General features: G+C 37.7%; 1 protein-coding gene across 7 annotated transcripts in view; it reads left to right on the top strand.

Annotated features, from left to right (window-relative positions):
- The window catches only part of ARHGAP42 (Rho GTPase activating protein 42), a 287,856-nt gene that overhangs the window by 74,716 nt on the left and 194,250 nt on the right, over positions 1-18,890 (top strand). For all 7 annotated transcript variants that reach the window (XM_038568209.1, XM_038568211.1, XM_038568212.1 and 4 more), the window contains one exon: positions 17,849-17,910. In XM_038568209.1, the coding sequence (XP_038424137.1) occupies positions 17,849-17,910 (62 nt within the window). The remainder of the gene's footprint in view (positions 1-17,848; positions 17,911-18,890) is intronic.

Here is an 18,890-nt window from a genome sequence, read left to right as displayed (position 1 = left end):
TTAATCAGAGAAATGATATATTTGCATTTTAGAAAGGTTACTGCCTTGTGGAAGATTTAAGAAAGCTGCTCCAGATGAGCTTTTTTTAAAATGTTTTACTTGGCTGTATCTCTGGGCTTGTGACCAGGAGAAAATGGGGAATGGTAGCCCGACTTTAATAATGTGACTTATGGATATGATACCTACGCTTTTTCTAATACACTTGCATTGACCCACAGAACCATAGTTAGAGTGCATCTCTTTTATTTTCCGTATGAATAGAATGGTCTTAGTAAAATTGGAATCATGGTTGGCTTGTAATTGTAAGCCATGACCTGCTCATGAAGACTTTTTTTTCATATTTTTTTGTGTAATAACAGAAATATGTTTTATTACCTGTTGGTAAACATCAGGTACCATAAAGGTATGTGGTGGACTGTGTGGTGTGTAGTTTACAGTTTTGTTAGTAATTTCCTAGTTTACTTACTGGACTTTGTCTGCTCATGTTGGATATAGTCTGTTTTGAAAACAGCTTTAAAGTTGTTTTAGTGGAGTAGTTTATGTCTTTCTGTCCAGAAGCTGCATTTCTTTAGTACTAGGATGACTCTCACACCATTTCATGTACATGTGGAGATGGGAGGGTGGGAAGTTGTACAGCCTATTGTTTTTAAATCTTTTTTTGTTTTAATTTTTTTTAAATTTATTTATGATAGTCACACAGAGAGAGAGAGAGAGAGGCAGAGACACAGGCAGAGTGAGAAGCAGGCTCCATGCACCAGGAGCCCGAAGTGGGATTCGATCCCGGTTCTCCAGGATCGCGCCCTGGGCCAAAGGCAGGCGCCAAACCGCTGCGCCACCCAGGGATCCCTGTACAGCCTATTGTTATTGTTTGTTTGAATTATCAGAAAGTGTTACTTCTGACTTAGAAAGGTTAGTTTTTTAGAATCCCGAGTTTAGTATCTTAGAATAGAAAGAGACCTTGGAGAACACAGAAGCTAACTGTATCATTTTGCTTTAGAAACAGGTGGAATGGGGATCCCTGGGTGGCGCAGCGGTTTGGCGCCTGCCTTTGGCCCAGGGCGCGATCCTGGAGACCCGGGATCGAATCCCACGTCGGGCCCCCGGTGCATGGAGCCTGCTTCTCCCTCTGCCTGTGTCTCTGCCTCTCTCTCTCTCTCTGTGACTATCATGAATAAATAAATAAAAATCTTTAGACTTTTCAAAAAAAAAAAAAAATAGAAACAGGTGGAATGATTTGTTCAAGTTGCACCAGTATTAGAATCCTGATTGCCTGACTCCTAGGTCAGGAACTTTGACTCTTGAATTTATTTGTTCGTTCATTCATGCATCTATTCATTCAAAAAAGCATTTTCAAGCACCTGTGATTTGTCAGACTGTTTGAGTGCTAAACACACATCTTTGTGCAAAGCAGAAAAATAATCCCCACTGTCATGGGGATTTTTCAGAGGAGTTAGGTGCTAAGATGTATCAGTTTATTGTAGAACTTAGACTGATAAGTGCTATAGGGATTTAATAAAAAGGATTATTTAAAAAATAAAAATAAAAAGGATTATTTAAAATTTTTCTTAAGGAATTTTAATTTTTTTCAGGGATTGGTAACTGTACATTTATTCATTTCTTTTTTTATTATTTTTTTAAATTTTTGTTTATTTATGATAGTCACACACACACACACAGAGAGAGAGAGAGAGAGGCAGAGACACAGGCAGAGGGAGAAGCAGGCTCCATGCACCGGGAGCCCGACGTGGGATTCGATCCCAGGTCTCCAGGATCGCACCCTGGGCCAAAGGCAGGCGCTAAACCGCTGCACCACCCAGGGATCCCTTATTCATTTCTTAGCAAAGCATGTACTTAGCTGTGTTGCCTTCTTGGTTCCCAGTGATAACTCAAATGACATTTTATAAAACAGAAAATCAAATAAGGGACTTAATACATAGAAGTGCAGCAAAACATCAAAATGATAATGCTAAAAGTGACATTTGAATTCAATGTAAATGGAGTTTTTCTAAAAGAAATCACTGACCATGGGAATATAGATACTGCCACTATTCCAGAGACTAGATATACAGGCTCAGGAATTTAATGAAGATTAAATTAACATAGATGAGGAAAGTGATCATGTCAAAAAATATGGAGATGTCTTAGAAGAAGTAATGCCGTAGAAAAATTCACATTAACAGAACTCTCAATATTCCACACATTGAAAATGCAAAGGATGAGGTGTTGGAAGCTGATCCAAACTTATAAATGAGCATAATGATTTGCTGAAAAATGGCCCCCCCATCATAAGTTATAAGAAAGAATTAGAAGGTAAACAATGATCAAAGTCCCTCCATAACTTTTATAAAGAAATACAATGTTTTATATTTCAATGTTTCTAATATTTTAAATTACAGTGAGATAAAATATATTAATTTTGCTGTTTTAAAAATTTGCTACATATTTATAATTGATCATGGAGAATTTTTAATTTTTTTAACAATCCTTTGAAAGGTTATAGGACTATTATAAATTTCCCCACTGAAATATCAGAGAGGGTGACAGAACATGAGAGACTCCTAACTCTGGGAAACGAACAAGGGGTAGTGGAAGGGGAGGTGGATGGGGCAATGGGGTGACTGGGTGACGGGCACTGAGGGAGGCACTTGATGAGGACTGGGTGTTATACTTTATGTTGGCAAATCGAACTCCAATAAAAAAATATACAAAAAAAAAATTCCCTACTGATTGCTAAGTTTGCTTTGCATGGTTTCAGCTTGCAGCCATTTTTATCATCCTGCGCTGTTGTGCAGTATGCATTGCCTATTCAACACAAACTTTATTTTATTTTTTTAAATTTAAATTCATGTATTATTGATTTCAAGGTAGAGTTCAGTGATTCATTAGTTTTATATAACACCCAGTGCTCATAACATCATGTGCCCTCCTTCATGCCCATCACCCAGGTACCCCATCCCCCAGACCCCCTCCACTCCAGCAACCCTCAGTTTGTTTCCTATGATTAAAAGCCTCTTATGGTTTGTCTCCCTCTCTGATTTCATCTTGTTTTATTTTTCCCTCCCTTCCCCTATGCTCCTCTGTTTTGTTTTTAAGTTCTGCATATGAGTGAAATCATATAATTGTCTTTCTCTGATTAACTTATTTCGCGTAAGTAATTTTAATGCAGAGGCACGTAATTTTAAGATAATGGTATTACTGCAAACTGCTTATAAAATGAACCTGTTTTATCTTCCTTTCTCTGCGTAATCAATCAAATTTACATGACCATGAAAACACTAACCCACTGCCAGATTTCAAACCTTGATGTCAAAGTCATATAAATACTACTGAGGCTTGCTGGCTCTAAGCACTAATTTTTTTTTTTTTTTCTGGAGCATTTAGAATGTAAAAGCATTTTTTCCAGTGCATCCTTCTGCTCTAGACTGTTAGACTTCTTTCCTTGCTTGGGCATCTTTAGTCTGTGTACTTGAACATTCATTGTCTTGATATATACAATCTTGAAGAAAATGAAGGTGTAACGTCCTTTTAGCTGGAATACAAGGATTGAGAGCCAGAGAATATCTTAGAGGGTTTTTGCTGTATAGTCTACAGTTTCATTTGCATGTTCTCAAGAGACACATAAAGCCTTTGATAGAAGTTGCCCTTTAGGAGGTTTATTCTGGCATCTGTATATGTGATAAATTATAGCATGAAAGTATTTGCCAGAGTGAGTCTGAGTCAAAGATTGCCTTCCTCAGCAAATCTCTTATGGACCAAGAGAGAACATTTATAATAATAAATACAGTTTTTATTATTTATTATACATAATAAAAGTACAGTTTCAGTATTGACATAAAATGTTTGTACTAGAAAAGCAATAGTTCTAAGGACTGTGTTTGAGATAAGTGAGTTAGGAGGCAAGATATGAACACCCAGAGATTACTGGAAAGCTCATTGGCAAAAGGCAAGAACAAACATATGAGTACTGAAGAGAGACTTGGTGGCTGTGGGAGGAAAAAGAATATAGAGGGAGAAGTTAGAAAGCAAGAAAAGAGTTGGATAAAAGGAAAAAGAATATAAAGGGAGAAGTTAGAAAGCAAGAAAAGAGGTGTCTCAGTGGTTGAGCATCTGCCTTTGGCCCAGGTCGTGATCTTAGGGCCCGGGGATCGAGTCCCACATCGGGCTCCCCTTAGGGAGCCTGCTTCGCACTCTGCCTGTCTCTGCCTCTGTCTCATGAATAAATAAATAAAACAATAAAAAAAAAAAAAGAGTTGGATAATAGGCTTAAAAGAAGAAGAAGAAGAAAGTTTGCCCTATGTACTAATCTAGGAATATGTGGCTGGACAAAAAGGCTAATTCTGAGTAATTTCTCTGACATAAATAGTTGCTGAATCATGACTCACAGTGCTGTGGAGAGAAGAGCTTTCAGGTCATGCTTCATTTTTTGTACTCAAAGATAATATCTTATATCCTCTACAATCACAGATTCTTGGTGTCTGATACTAGTCTGTGGAAAATCACTACTCTCAACAATAGATTGGTGTTTATACTGAGGAGGGGCTCAATTGGAGAAGGTACTAATAAAACAGGGAAAAAGTCTATTTTAGAGTTTGTGCTTTTTGGATCATCATATCTCTGATGCCTAGCATGTTCCCAGTGGAGCCATTAAAGCTGTAGAAGACCCATGTTTATAGGGAAACCTGGTCATTTATTGCCACATTGTCCTTCACAGTCTGCAAAAAGGTTTTGGTTTATGCAAAACAAACAAGTGTGTAACCTTAGAATGAGAGATGACATTCATGGGCCAAGTGTTCCAGAGATGAAAATAAAATCAACTTTTCAAATTCAAATCACAAAATATGACTTAGTTCATATGGAGAGACTTTGGATTCTCTAGAATTTCCTATCAGTAATGAATATCTGTGCAAAGAAGCTTATGGGCAATTTAGTACATGGAAACATGAATAAAATCTTCCTGTGGCCTTATAAATAGAAGAAGGTAAAAGTAAAAGGTTTATGATATGATCATTATAATGCTAAGGAGAATGTGTTGAGTTCTTTAAGGATAGTAAAAACAAAACTGCTGTGAGAGCAGCAAAGGTGGAGAAAAGGCATCAGAAGATGCTTGAATAGAGAGGTTTTTTGAGTTGGGTCCTAGTGGGTTAGGTCAAGGAAAGGCATGGAAATGGGAAACTACAGGAATGTCTAGGAGTTCAAAGTGCTAAGTTAGAGATTAGAAATAGTAGCATTTCAGGCTATGAGACTTGTAAAGTACCTATGGTCACATACTGGAGGTACCACATTGCTTGCGATGTGGACTTTATCCAATCAATGACCTTAAATGGGTAAATAGGGGCATAATCCAAGGTGCTCTTTAGGAATTTTATTCTGACTGTTAATACATACGATAAATTAGTCTTAGAAGCTGGGAAACTAGTAATTAAACTGCGTAATATCACAGCCGAGATGCAGTGGTATCTTCTGTGGTTATGGAAGAAGGGTAGAGGAGACAGATGAGCTGTACTTGGTGACTGGGTACCTGGAAGGGAGGACTGGGGTTGATCTATCACTTGAGTTACTAGCAGAATGATGTTATGAGCCCATTACGTGTGGCAGAGTACCTGAGTGTAGAGTGGAATTATGGGTCAAGGTTTTTTTTTGTTTTTTTAAGATTCTATTTATCCCTTCATGAGAGGCACAGAGAGAGAGAGAGAGAGAGGCAGAGGCAGAGGCAGAGGGAGAAGCAGGCTCCATGCAGGGAGCCCATCGTGGGACTCGATCCCGGGTCTCCAGGATCACGCCCTGGGCTGAAGGCGGCGCTAAACCTCTGAGCCACCGGGGCTGCCCATGAATCAAGTTCTAATGTGTGTTAAGTTCTGAGATGCAGATAGACTCTCTATCAGAAATTCCTGGGAGGTAACTGGATTTCTCAATTCCATGACCATGCTTAGAGTAGTGGGAAAGTACATACAGTTCATGTGATTCATGTGGGTTCAAAGTTTCACTCTGGAAATTGTTAGCTGTGCGATCTTGCATGTTATTTAGCGTCTATATTCCAGTTTCATTATGTGAAGAATGCAATGGTGAGATAAGATTTGGGTGTTTTACTGTGACCATCTTGTGGAGTATTGAGGATTAAAGAACTGTGTTCAGTGCTGGTGCAACTGTCAAATAAATCTCCTCCTCCTTCCCTAACTCTTCCTACTTCACAAGGATAGGAGTACATGGGAGTTACTTCATAGACTTGGGAGGAGGAGAAAGAGCTGTGTGGAGAGAAGAGTGACGACGGAAATGACAGAAACCTAGCTAGAGATGGGGAAGGGGGAAGTTTGAAGCTTCATGGGGAGTTGGAGAAAGGGGGCCACTTTTCTGAGACAGGCAAGTTGAAGAGAATGAATAAGTACAGTGTTAATCAGAGGGTCTTGAACTTCTCTCAGAGAAGCAGGAGGTTAGACCATCTGGTACCAGTGAGTGAAGGAAAGTTGGGACTTGAGAAAGAAAATTCTTTTTAGATAGCCACTGTGGGAAATAGGATTAGGAGTAAACCAGAGTTTAATAAAGGGATTGGAAAAAGTAAAGGGGTTAGATAGCTTGAACTCTTAGTGTCCTTGTGGGTGTCTGAATGACAGCAAAGGAAGGTCACAGGAGGCTGAGAAGCTGGATGTTGGACAAGGAAGCAGATGTGGAAGTTCAGTAGGGTGGTAGCAGAGGGGTATGAATGGGGTGCCTCCATTTTTGTGGAGTGTGAAGGAGTGCTGGGAGGTGGTAAGGATTGGCAGGCTTTGGAGTAAGTGGCTGTCAGCAGCAAATTACTGATTGTTCCCTTTAGGGCAGGATCTTTGGGTCCTGATTATCTCTTGAGCACAAACAGCTTTGAGACTGTTTCCTTTTAAAGATAATAAGCCTGTTCTTTGCTATAATGTAGCTGGCATTCCCTTCCCTGCCCTGCTCCTTCCTGCTCCCTCCTCCTTGTTTGGCAATAATGGTTTGCCAGAATAGAATAGATTTGGGAATCAAACAATCAAAATTCAATACCTGCTTCTCCACTTAAGAGCTTTGAGATCATGGGGCAAGTTACTCCAGGTGATTGATCCTCTTTTTCTCATCTGGAAAATAAAGATAAAACCCACTCAGTACCTCATACCATTTTGTGAACATTCCATGAGATGGTCTGTGTGACATCTCTGCCTCTTAGTAGAGGTTGCTCCAAAGTGTGAGTGGTCTACATACTGGGGGAAAATGGTTTCTGAATTGGAGATTGTTTTGGCTTTGGGAAACAGGCCAAATGCCACTAAAATAAAACCAAACTAAAACAAGGCAACATCAGATCTCTTTTTAAAAAGCAGGGGCACCTGGGTGGCTCAGTTAGTTAAGCATCCAACTTTTGATTTCAGCTCAGGTCATTATCTCAGGGTCCTGAGATTGGGTCCCTCATCCAGCTCTACACTAAACAGGGAATCTGCTGAGACTCTCTCTACCTTCTCCCTGTCCACTTTCCCCTGCTTGCACATGCTCTCTCTCTTTCTCTCAAATAAATAAATCTTTAAAAAAAAAAAAAACAAGGCAAATCAGAATAGCACAGGTTTTCTAAAACATATGCTTCAAAAGAAAACAAAAATATTTGACTTACAGACTGTTATGCACAATTCTTATTATATTAACAAAATCTCAGAGTGAAAAATCTTTGGGATTCAGAAGAAATTCATTTGAAGCAATGAGATGGTGTGAAGTCTTCAAAGAAATCAGCTAGAATGAAGTTTTGAAATTGTGTGAAGTTGAAAAGCAGTCTTTGTATATTTGTATGTATTCATTTGCCAAAATTTGACCTTAAAACATATATGCCCTGCATGTGTGTGTATGTGTATACTAGGACACACAAGCTACTTTGTAGTTTGGCAGGTTCAAAGCACATATTATTACAAGGCCCTGTCTCCCGTCAGAGAGAATCTGGGAAGGAAAAACCATTAGATAGTGTAGAATTAGGTCAGCGCTTCCGTTGTGACTTTGCATCTTGGAATCCTGGTTCTCCACTCCACTCTGCAGTGGTTGTAGTAGCTCTCTTTTACAGGTGAAGCCCCTGGTTGATAGAAGATGTAAAGTCTTCGAGTCCCATTGTTATGCCAGGGAGGACAAGAGAAACCAGATTGAAAATCACCGTAGACCAGAAAAGAGTGAAAGATGGACAATCGCCCCCAATGGTGAATCTCAGCCCAAATGGGCACTGGCGGGCAGTGGTTATAGACTGAGGTATAGGACCCATGCAATGGCAGAAGCCGGGTTGGGAGGGAGGCATGAAGAACAGGAGTTGGGAATTTAAAAGGAGACTAGATTACTGGCTGTAACCCATATAGAGAGTCTGGGTTCTATTTAGAGGATAAACAGGAGAGTGGAGGTAGAAAGAAATGGGTGGATATAGTGGATTCCAAAGTGAGGATTTCTGTCCCTTTGTCTTATATAGTCTGGATTGGCAGCTGTGTCCTGGGTGGAACAAACAGCACAGTTGATGGTAACGGACAAGCGATGAAGCCAAGATGGGGCAGTTCTTAAACAATTCTGTGCAGAGTCCATGGTCAACTTGATAAAAGTTTAATTTTATGAGTTTTCTTTTGTAGGCTGTGCATTTCTTATTGTTCTTTAATGCTTAATTAGCAAACTGTGCTATAATATCAAATTTTTATTACTAAAATAACATCTAATATATTCTTCTAACTTGGTACATCTCATATTGCTGAAACCTAATACACCTGCATGCAGTGCTATACAAAGATGCACTGATAGGATAGGAAAGAACAGTTTTGTCTCTTTATCTTTTATTTAAATTCAGTTAATTAACATATAGTGTATAATTAGTTTCAGAGGTAAAGTTAAGTGATTCATCAGTTGTGTATAACACCCAGTGCTCATTACATCATATGCCCTCCTTAATGCCTGTCATCCAGTTACTCCATCCACCCCATGACCCATCCAGCAACCCTCAATGTGTTTCTTATGATTAAGAGTCTCATATAGTTTGTCTTCCTCTTGATTTCCTCTTGTTTTATTTTTCCCTCCCTTCCCCTATGCTCCTCTGTTTTGTTTCTTAAATTCCACATATGAGTGAAATTATGTGATAATTGTCTTTCTCTGATTGACTTATTTCACTTAGGATAATACCCTCTAGTTCCATCTATGTCATTGCAAATGGCAAGATTTCATTTTTTTTTTGGAATGGCTAAAATTAACACATCAGGAAAGAAGAATTTAAATACAAGTTTATAGAGATTTTTTTCAATATTAATCTTTTTGATTTATGTTTGGAAATTAAAAAAAAACCAACCACAAAGCTAAACACCATAAGGACATTATGGGGAACTTGGTTTTGTTACCTTAAAGATAAACTAGAATTTTTATGTGTTTTCATGAGACCTTGGATTCTAAGGGGCTGTGAAATGTTACAAGAAAGATGAGTGCCTCTGAGTGTGTGCCTACAGTGACCTGCCAACATTTATCTGTAGGCCTGTGGTTTTGTTTTTGTTTTTGTTTTTGTTTTTTTCTGTTGGTTTAGGAAGCAATTTATTGGCTTTGCAACTAGGGATCCATGGTGCTTGAAGCCACAAATAGAGTAGAACAATCTTATTTGATGTTATGGCTCCCAAAAAATAACTAGTGTTTGTGGTTGCAAATAATGTCCAGGATTGCAGACAGAATCGAAAGCCCATCAGGTGAGAGTGTTAATTTTTACAAAGACACACAGTGTCTAGTTGATATTGTGTGGAGAATTGGTGTCACTTTTTTATACCTTGTTGTCTGTTTTGTAGACAGTATTGCTTTTTCAGGCATTACTAATCTGCTCCTTACTTTATGGGTTAAATTGTTCCTGAACCAAAGCTTGATGTTCAGGTACTGTGCTATCTGTGATCTTCTAAATGTTCAAAGAGTTAAAGCTTCCTTAGTGAGAGTTCCAGACATGAGCTGCTGATGTGATACCTGTTAGATCATTGCATGCTTCATAGTGTACTGCTGAGTATCATTTGGCTATGTATATTGATTCACTTTTATTTTTTTCTACGTGGCCAGATCTAGAAGCGTATGAGGAATTCATTTGCTCTGGCTCATATCCTCCGTTAAGTGTTAGCATCATACTGCTTTTCTCCTAAGAAAGACTTTGGTAGCCTACATCGTACACCCAGATAGAATAGTAAAGTGACTGTTAGAACATTATCGGGACTTTTTAAATGATTGCATTGGTTCAGTCTGGCTTTTATAGACTTTTAGAGGTTTTTATGTTTTCCTTGAGATTTAATCAAATCTAAATCCTACTGCTAACTCAGTTCTCCCCTATTCATCAGCAAATCTGAATGTCATAGGTGATTTGCTCACTTAATAAGTACAAAATGTGCTACTGACATAATTGTATGTCACTGATTTTGTGATCTGTACTTCTGCTTGGGTATGTATTTGAGAAAAAAGACTCCTAGGAGAAATATTTAGCACATCATTATGTGATTGTGATATAAATGTTGGTTGGAGGTGGGAGAGACATGCTTTCTCAGTTTTCCTAGTTGTGAATTCTTTAAAGTTCAAGCAGATCAATTGTTTAAACATTTAATAGTATAATGCTTAGTACTCATAATATTGGAGTCATGCCAACAGTGAACAGGAAGTAATTTTCCTTTTTCTTTCTCATTTTTACTTCTAGGCACTGACCAGGTTTTCCACAGCCAAAAATGGTCAGGTGAACTTAAAATCCTGCTGAAAAGATTGAGTTAGGAAATAGATATTTTAGAGAGTTCAGGAATGTTTTATAATTTATGATATTTGTAAATATAGGAGCCATTATCACACTTCCTTACCATGTGGACATATTTCAACTGTTGTCTTTATGAATGTTGTTACTCTTGGGACCTGTCATAAATACACCTGAATGATAAATTTCTATTGTTCCAAAAGTGTGTTTCCAATATCATGTTGTAGAGATGAAAAGGGAACCTATAGAAATATTCTTAACCTCAATAATTTGTTGGAGGGTTGACATCTGTATTTGAAACTATATTTTGAATGCTCTCTAGTAATCTCATGGTTCAGTTGGATAAGAAGGGGAAAGATTATTACTGGCGAATATAGCCAGAAAAGTTTCATGCAGGTGGCAAGAATGCAGATAGCCAACATAATTTTCCACAAAGTGTTGCTTATCCTTTTCAAAATATTTTATGAAGCCTAGAATATGAGTTGGTATGTTTCTCCACATATAGTAAATAGTTTGTGGAAATTTATTATTAAACTCACTAATTCATTTATTTTTTTAATAATAAATTTATTTTTTAGTGGTGTTCAATTTGCCAACATACAGAATAACACCCAGTGCTCATCCCATCAAGTGACCCCTCAGTGCCCGTCACTCGTTCACCCCCACCCCCACCCTCCTCCCCTTCCACCACCCCTAGTTTGTTTCCCAGAGTTAGGAGTCTTCATGTTCTGTCTCCCTTTCTGATATTTCCTACCCATTTCTTCTCCCTTCCCTTCTATTCCCTTTCACTATTATTTATATTCCCCAAATGAATGAGAGCATATAATGTTTGTCCTTCTCCGATTGACTCATTTCACTCAGCATAATACCCTCCAGTTCCATCCACGTTGAAGCAAATGGTGGGTATTTGTCGTTTCTAATGGCTGAGGAATATTCCATTGTATACATAAACCACATCTTCTTTATCCATTCATCTTTCGTTGGACACCGAGGCTCCTTCCACAGTTTCGCTATTGTGGACATTGCTGCTAGAAACATCGGGGTGCAGGTGTCCCGGCGTTTCACTGCATCTGTATCTTTGGGGTAAATCCCCAACAGTGCAATTGCTGGGTCGTAGGGCAGGTCTATTTTTAACTCTTTGAGGAACCTCCACACAGTTTTCCAGAGTGGCTGCACCAGTTCACATTCCCACCAACAGTGCAGGAGGGTTCCCTTTTCTCCACATCCTCTCCAACATTTGTGGTTTCCTGCCTTGTGAATTTTCCCTATTCTCACTGGTGTGAGTGGGATCTCATTGTGGTTTTGATTTGTATTTCCCTGATGGCCAGTGATGCAGAGCATTTTCTCATGTGCGTGTTGGCCATGTCTATGTCTTCCTCTGTGAGATTTCTGTTCATGTCTTTTGCCCATTTCATGATTGGATTGTTTGTCTCTTTGCTGTTGAGTTAAATAAGTTCTTTCTAGATCTTGGAAACTAGCCCTTTATCTGATACGTCATTTGCAAATATCTTCTCCCATTCTGTAGGTTGTCTTTTAGTTTTGTTGACTGTACCCTTTGCTGTGCAAAAGCTTCTTATCTTGATGAAGTCCCAATAGTTCATTTTTGCTTTTGTTTCTTTTGCCTTCGTGGATGTATCTTGCAAGAAGCTGCTGTGGCCGAGTTCAAAAAGGGTGTTGCCTGTGTTGTCCTCTAGGATTTTGATGGACTCTTGTCTCACATTTAGATCTTTCATCCATTTTGAGTTTATCTTTGTGTCTGGTGCAAGAGAGTGGTCTAGTTTCATTCTTCTGCATGTGGATGTCCAATTTTCCCAGCACCATTGACTGAAGGGACTGTCTTTCTTCCAGTGGATACTCTTTCCTCCTTTATCGAATATTAGTTTTTTTAAATACATTTTTTATTTTTTTATTCATAGAGATGCAGAGAGAGAGAGAGAGGCAGAGACACAGGCAGAGGGAGAAGCAGGCTCCATGTAGAGAGCCTGATGTGGGACTCGATCCAGGGTCTCCAGATCACGCCCGGGGCTTCAGGCGGCGCTAAACCGCTGCGCCACCGGGGCTGCCCCTTTATCGAATATTAGTTGACCATGAAGTTGAGGGTCCACTTCTGGGTTCTCTATTCTGTTCCATTGATCTATGTGTCTGTTTTTGTGCCAGTACCACACTGTCTTGATGACCACAGCTTTGTAGTACAACCTGAAATCTGGCATTGTGAGGCCCCCAGCTATGGTTTTCTTTTTTAAAATTCCCCTGGCTATTCGAGGTTTTTCTGATTCCACACAAATCTTTTTTTTATATATATAGATATTTTTTTAATTTTATTTTATTTATGATAGTCACACACACACACACACACACACACACACACACACACACACAGAGGCAGAGACACAGGCAGAGGGAGAAGCAGGCTCCATGCCGGGAGCCCGACGTGGGACTCGATCCCGGGTCTCCAGGATCGCGCCCTGGGCCAAAGGCAGGCGCTAAACTGCTGCGCCACCCAGGGATCCCGATTCCACACAAATCTTAAAATAATTTGTTCTAACTCTCTGAAGAAAGTCCATGGTATTTTGATAGGGATTGCATTAAACATGTACATTGCCCTGGGTAACATTGACATTTTCACAATATTAATTCTGCCAATCCACGAGCATAGAATATTTTTCCATCTCCTTGTGTCTTCCTCAGTTTCTTTCAGAACTGTTTTATAGTTTTGAGGGTATAGATCCTTTACCTCTTTGGTTAGGTTTATTCCTAGGTATCTTATGCTTTTGGGTGCAATTGTAAATGGGATTGACTCCTTAATTTCTCTTTCTTCAGTCTCATTGTTAGTGTATTAAACTCACTAATCCATTTAATGATCATCTATTGAAAGCCAGCTGTGTATTAAGTATTGTTTTGGGGATATTGTTGTCACTTAATCAAGTTCCTGTTATACCTATTAGGTACAGCAAGACCAGCTGTTAAATCTGATGTTAGTCTGGATTCCCAAAATCAGATAATGAAATGGTTATTTATGTAAATATTAACACTGATAAAATATGGAACATCACATATAATGCTTATAAAAGAAAGTATTTAGGTATTAGAATTTGCATGAAAAAAAATACTTTTAGATTTTGCTTAAGTAAATTCTTAAATTGCTCATGCAGTCAACATTACCATGTTGGGTACTGGGGAATCATTTGGTATGTTTTGTGCTCAAAGTTTGGTGGGGAATAGACTCCCTACCTTGTTCGTCCTGGGCATCAGAGATTCTCATACTGGTTTCTTATCTCTGAGGAGTTGCTGTAGTATACAAGGCAGCTTGGATATACCTGACTTGTGTCAGAGGTTCCTTTAGATTTTGAGCATGGTCCAGGCTAGGAAGTAACTGGCTCTGCATCAGCCCTTTGTCTTAAAACCCAGCTTATACAATAATACTTTGAATTATTTTATACTTACTTTATAGGATTGTTAACTCCTGTTTTCTTTCTGTGTTATATTGTGCTTTGTAAATTATTACTTTGACATAAATAAAAACACGGGAAAGCATTAGGTATGGGTTGAAAAAGTTAATGGGTTGCTGTTACTAATTGATGAAATGATGTTCCTGGGTGTTTCCATGTAGGCCAAATGACAAACATGAATATCTTCATTTGGACTAAGAAACATATACCTTTATGAGACTGAGACTATACTATATAAAGGATATATTTAGTTTTTTGAAGTCATTTCTCTGAAAAATCAACAAAAGAAAAAGAAGAAACAAATTGTCAAACTAAGGCAGACCCAGAAAACTGCTGGAAGGAGAGTAGTTTTTGTTGTGAGGATCCAGACATGCAATTGCTTTTGCGTGTTCAAGTTTTTCTCCTCAGACATTCTCATTATAATAACTATTATTGTACTGAGTCTATAGATGTATTTATATGGGAACAGACCAGAAAACCATTCAAGTTAGGCAAGAAACAGCATCTAATTTTTAGACAAAGAGAGAACAACAATCTCAAAATGAGAACCTGAGTTTCCTTACTTAAAACCAAAATCTGACTTAAGGCAACTACATGATTTACTCTTGAAGTAGTAGTTACTTGGGGATACCTGTGGACTTCCAAGTTGTTACAGGATGATGCTCCTGGGTCTACTAGGACATTACTCTATGATACAGTGGTTGCTTTCTGGATTGACCAAGTGGAAGGTTCTAGTGTACCCCTGACAGTCTAAACCAAGCTATGAATTCATTTACTCCAAAAATACCTGTTGTCAAAAAAACAAAACAAAACAAAACAAAAACCTTGTTGTTAGGCTTCTATGTGCTAGATACTTACTTAACTCTGGGAAAGTTATTACATGAATTTAGCCTCCTAAAATTAAGGCCAGTAGGAAAATAAAGCATTTATAGTATGTTTTAGTTTTCATTATTTAAAAAAGGTAAATATTTTTATTAGGCTTAATAAAAACTAACAACCTCACATCTTACAAGTCCTTACCACTTAACTACTCACAAAGACCCCTTTGAACTTTTAACCATTTCTTGTATTTCTTTCAAGACCATAATTATCTTGCTAAGACTTGATTTCCCCCCCCAGTTTTATTTATTTATTTTTAAAGATTTTATTTATTTATTCATGAGAGACACAGAGAGAGAGAAGCGGAGACAACAGGCAGAGGGAGAAGCAGGTTCCATGCAAGGAGCCCGATGTGGGACTTGATCTCCGGTCTCCAGGTCACACCCTGGGCAGAAGGCAGTGCTAAACCCCTGAGCCACCCAGGCTGCCCTCCCCCCAGTTTTAGATACCCTCTTTTCAACTGTTTTGTTTATATCATAGTGACTTTGTACATATTACAACTGAGTTATTTCTTTTATTTTGATGGTGTTACTTAAATAACCCCGTTTCCCAGGAGTTAATAATTGCCTTTGAATTTTCTTTTAAAAGAGTATAAATTCCCTTTCATTACATTCAGATACCTCAGGATATTGATCAGTTCAATTTTTTTTTCTCTGGAGACATTTCCTGGAGCCTGTAACCTATGGCTCCAGGCTAGATAAAATTCTCTCTGAACATTTTGAACAACAGTTGTCATCGAATATCTCTCTATTGGAGTAAGAATTTCATTTGCTTCTATCCTATATTGGATCTCCTACTTCTAGATCCCATCTCCTTTTTTCTTGGCTTATTCCCGTGTTTTGTGAGAATGCCTTATCCAATAACTTTCCATAAAAGAAACATATGAGGGTAGTTGTTTTTTTTTTTTTTTTTTTGCCTGTTTGTTTTGTTTTTAATTAAAAAGCTTGGGGGTGTTGAGTTTGAAATCTGGGGTTATAGTGCTTCTTATACAGACTTTCAGCTTACTATCAACTTTTTTTCACTTCTTATTTTCTCAGCTTCAGGAGTACCTGTTGTCTCCAATTCCTGTAGCCCAAACTGATTGTCCTCTTGGTTTCTTTCTCTGTAGGCATGTCAACATAATGTCTTCTGTCATTCAAAAGTTCATTCATTTTTTTTTTTTCAGGCTTGCCAGTAGAGCTCTTTAGTGGCAATAGACAGTTGCCAGGATGGTAGAATGCTTTATCCAAAGTACAAAAATAGAGTATCCTATTATATGCTCCTGATAAAAATCTTTATATGTTTGTAAAATGTTTTTCTGTTCAACTTAACTGTTGTCACAACTGTGTTGTATTGTAGCACTGATACTATTATTTTAATGGGAATTAATATCTCATTTTTCTAAATTAAAAAAAATTCTATTTACTCTAAGACCATTAATGTGTTTATCAGATTAATCTTAGTCTCCTAGGTAACCCTTGATTTCTCTTGGCAGCTGTGAATAAAATCCAACATGAAGTAATCATAGGGATAGCATTTTAAACCAGGTTAGTTAGTGTAAGCCTAGTAATTTTAAAAAGAGTGGAGGGAAAAACCATAGATTGTGATTTTAAATTCTCTAATAGAAAACATTCTTTTTCTTAGTAAGTTCTGTTATAAGACTCTTGATTTATTTTCCTCACTTACTTTCTTTTATTGTAGGATTTATTCCAGACTTATTAGACTTCTGGTCTTACAGAATGTTTTCAATATTGGTATGGGTGAAAGAAATGGGAGGGAGCCTAAAGAATAAAGACTTAGACGTGAAAGTTCAAAGCCTAAATAGAAATAATTTTTGTATTCATGTTTGTTTTGTTTTATAATCAAAACATTCTAACTTTAGTTATAGTAATTATATAGATATTGATGTGGATGAATTATGGTTTTACAACTGCCATTTGGGACTAGGCATGTTTAAAGAATATGCTATCGTAACTTCATGTTTGTTTATTGATTTATTCTCCCAGCGTCTCTGAGTATTCAATATTTTATTTGATACTTTTCCCAAGCCGGAGAGATTTGAGTTCAGATAGCTTTAGAAAGCTAAAGCTTTCTGAACTTGTAATGAGCACCAAAGGTTGTATGTAAGTGTTGAATCATTAAATTGTTCACCTGAAACTAATAATGCACTGCATGTTAATTGGAATTTAAATAAAAACTTAAAAAAAATAAAGCAGTGTGTCTCAACTTTAATATACAAATGGATTACCTGAAGATCTTATTAAAGTGCAGATTCTAAGGTGAGGCCTGAATCTGCATTTCTAACAAACTCCCCAAATACTAATGCTAAGAGTCCTTCTGACCACGACCCAAGTACTACCTTGATATTAGAGTAACACAGAATATATAATCTGTCTTAAATATCTATAGCTGTTGAGCTTCTAGAAAGAAGTCAGCGGGAGATGTTGCATTACTCAGCTACTAAGTATACCAGAATAGTATTGGATTTATTGCTTCTTAGAGATTTAATATATTCATTATTTGTAGTATTCTGTTTAGAATGTGCAATTTCAATAATAAACTTTTATTTATTAATTTAAGTTTTAGACATTACATGCATAACTGTATTTCCCTTGTGTCTTTGAAGAAAACTTTTATCTGCAGTGCACAAATATCTGTTATCTATAGTTATTAGTCATTGAGATCCTATTGTGTATACTGTTCTATGCTTATAGAAACCTCAAACCACAAAATATATACATATTTATAACTAGCTTCATTGTATTTATTCCTGTGCAATTAGTTATTAGCAATGAAAGGAGGTTAATGCTTTTTTTTTTTTTAATCTTCTAAATAGCTCAGTCACTAAAAGAATTTGCAAGATTACTCATTGCAGTAGAAGAAGAAAGGAGGAGACTGGTAAGTCCTTTCCCCATTTTTTTTTTAAGAATAAAGCTTTCTTTGAACATACTAGAAGAAAGATGAGACCTTCTGAATTAGACTGATCTATACCAGACCTTATAATCTGAAACGTGTACTAAATGTTACAGAAGATATTTCTGAGTATGATTATCAGTTACTGCTAATGAGATACACTATTTCTCTTTATCTCATTTGTTCATCAGATGTAAATCATCTTCACTTTGCTTTCCATTTCTTTCAAAGATACTGAATTTTTAATTTACTCTAATTGAGTAAACTTCTAAAAAGCTTCAGTGTTATAATAAAGATACATTTTAAGTATTATTATCTTTTTATTGAAGTTTGATTTGCCAACATATAGTATAACACCTAGTGCATCCTATCAAGTGCCCTCCTTATTGCCCATCACCCAGACCTTCTAAGTATTAAAGACAATTCATGGAAGGAGCAAATAATTTTGCCAGCATGTTGGCAGGAGACTGGTTTGCTTGCTTGCTTTCTTTCTTTCTTTCTTTTTTCTTCTTTCTTTTAGGTTTCTTTCGGGAGGATGGAGGTAGGGAGGGAGGGGGGGGGGAGGGAGACGAGGGGAGGGAGGGCTTTCTTTCGGGGGGGGGGTGCGAGGAGGAGGGCGGGTGAGAGGGCTGGAGGTCTCGGTCGTCTTGCGGTCTTTGGGGGAGGGGATGCGTTAGGACTGGGAGGGAGGCAGGGGAGGCTTTCCGTGAGGGCTTGTCTTCGTATTCTTTCTTCCTTTCTTCCTTTCTTAATTTCTCCTTTCTTCCTTTCCTTTCCTTTCCTTTCCTTTCCTTTCCTTTCCTTTCCTTTCCTTTCCTTCTTTTCTTTTTCTTTTTCTTTTTCTTTTTCTTTTTCCTTAAGTGTTGAGGAAACTTTCTTCAAAAGGTATATTTCAGTTGGGTTTTAAGGGCTGAGAGAATTTTGCTTGGTTTGGAAGAATGGGGAAAGCGTTGTAGGTTGATGTA

Source organism: Canis lupus, chromosome 21, assembly GCF_011100685.1.
Source record: "Canis lupus familiaris isolate Mischka breed German Shepherd chromosome 21, alternate assembly UU_Cfam_GSD_1.0, whole genome shotgun sequence".
Taxonomy (NCBI): domain Eukaryota; kingdom Metazoa; phylum Chordata; class Mammalia; order Carnivora; family Canidae; genus Canis; species Canis lupus.
Note: the sequence above shows the minus strand (reverse complement) of the source record. Positions and strands in the feature narration are given on the sequence as shown.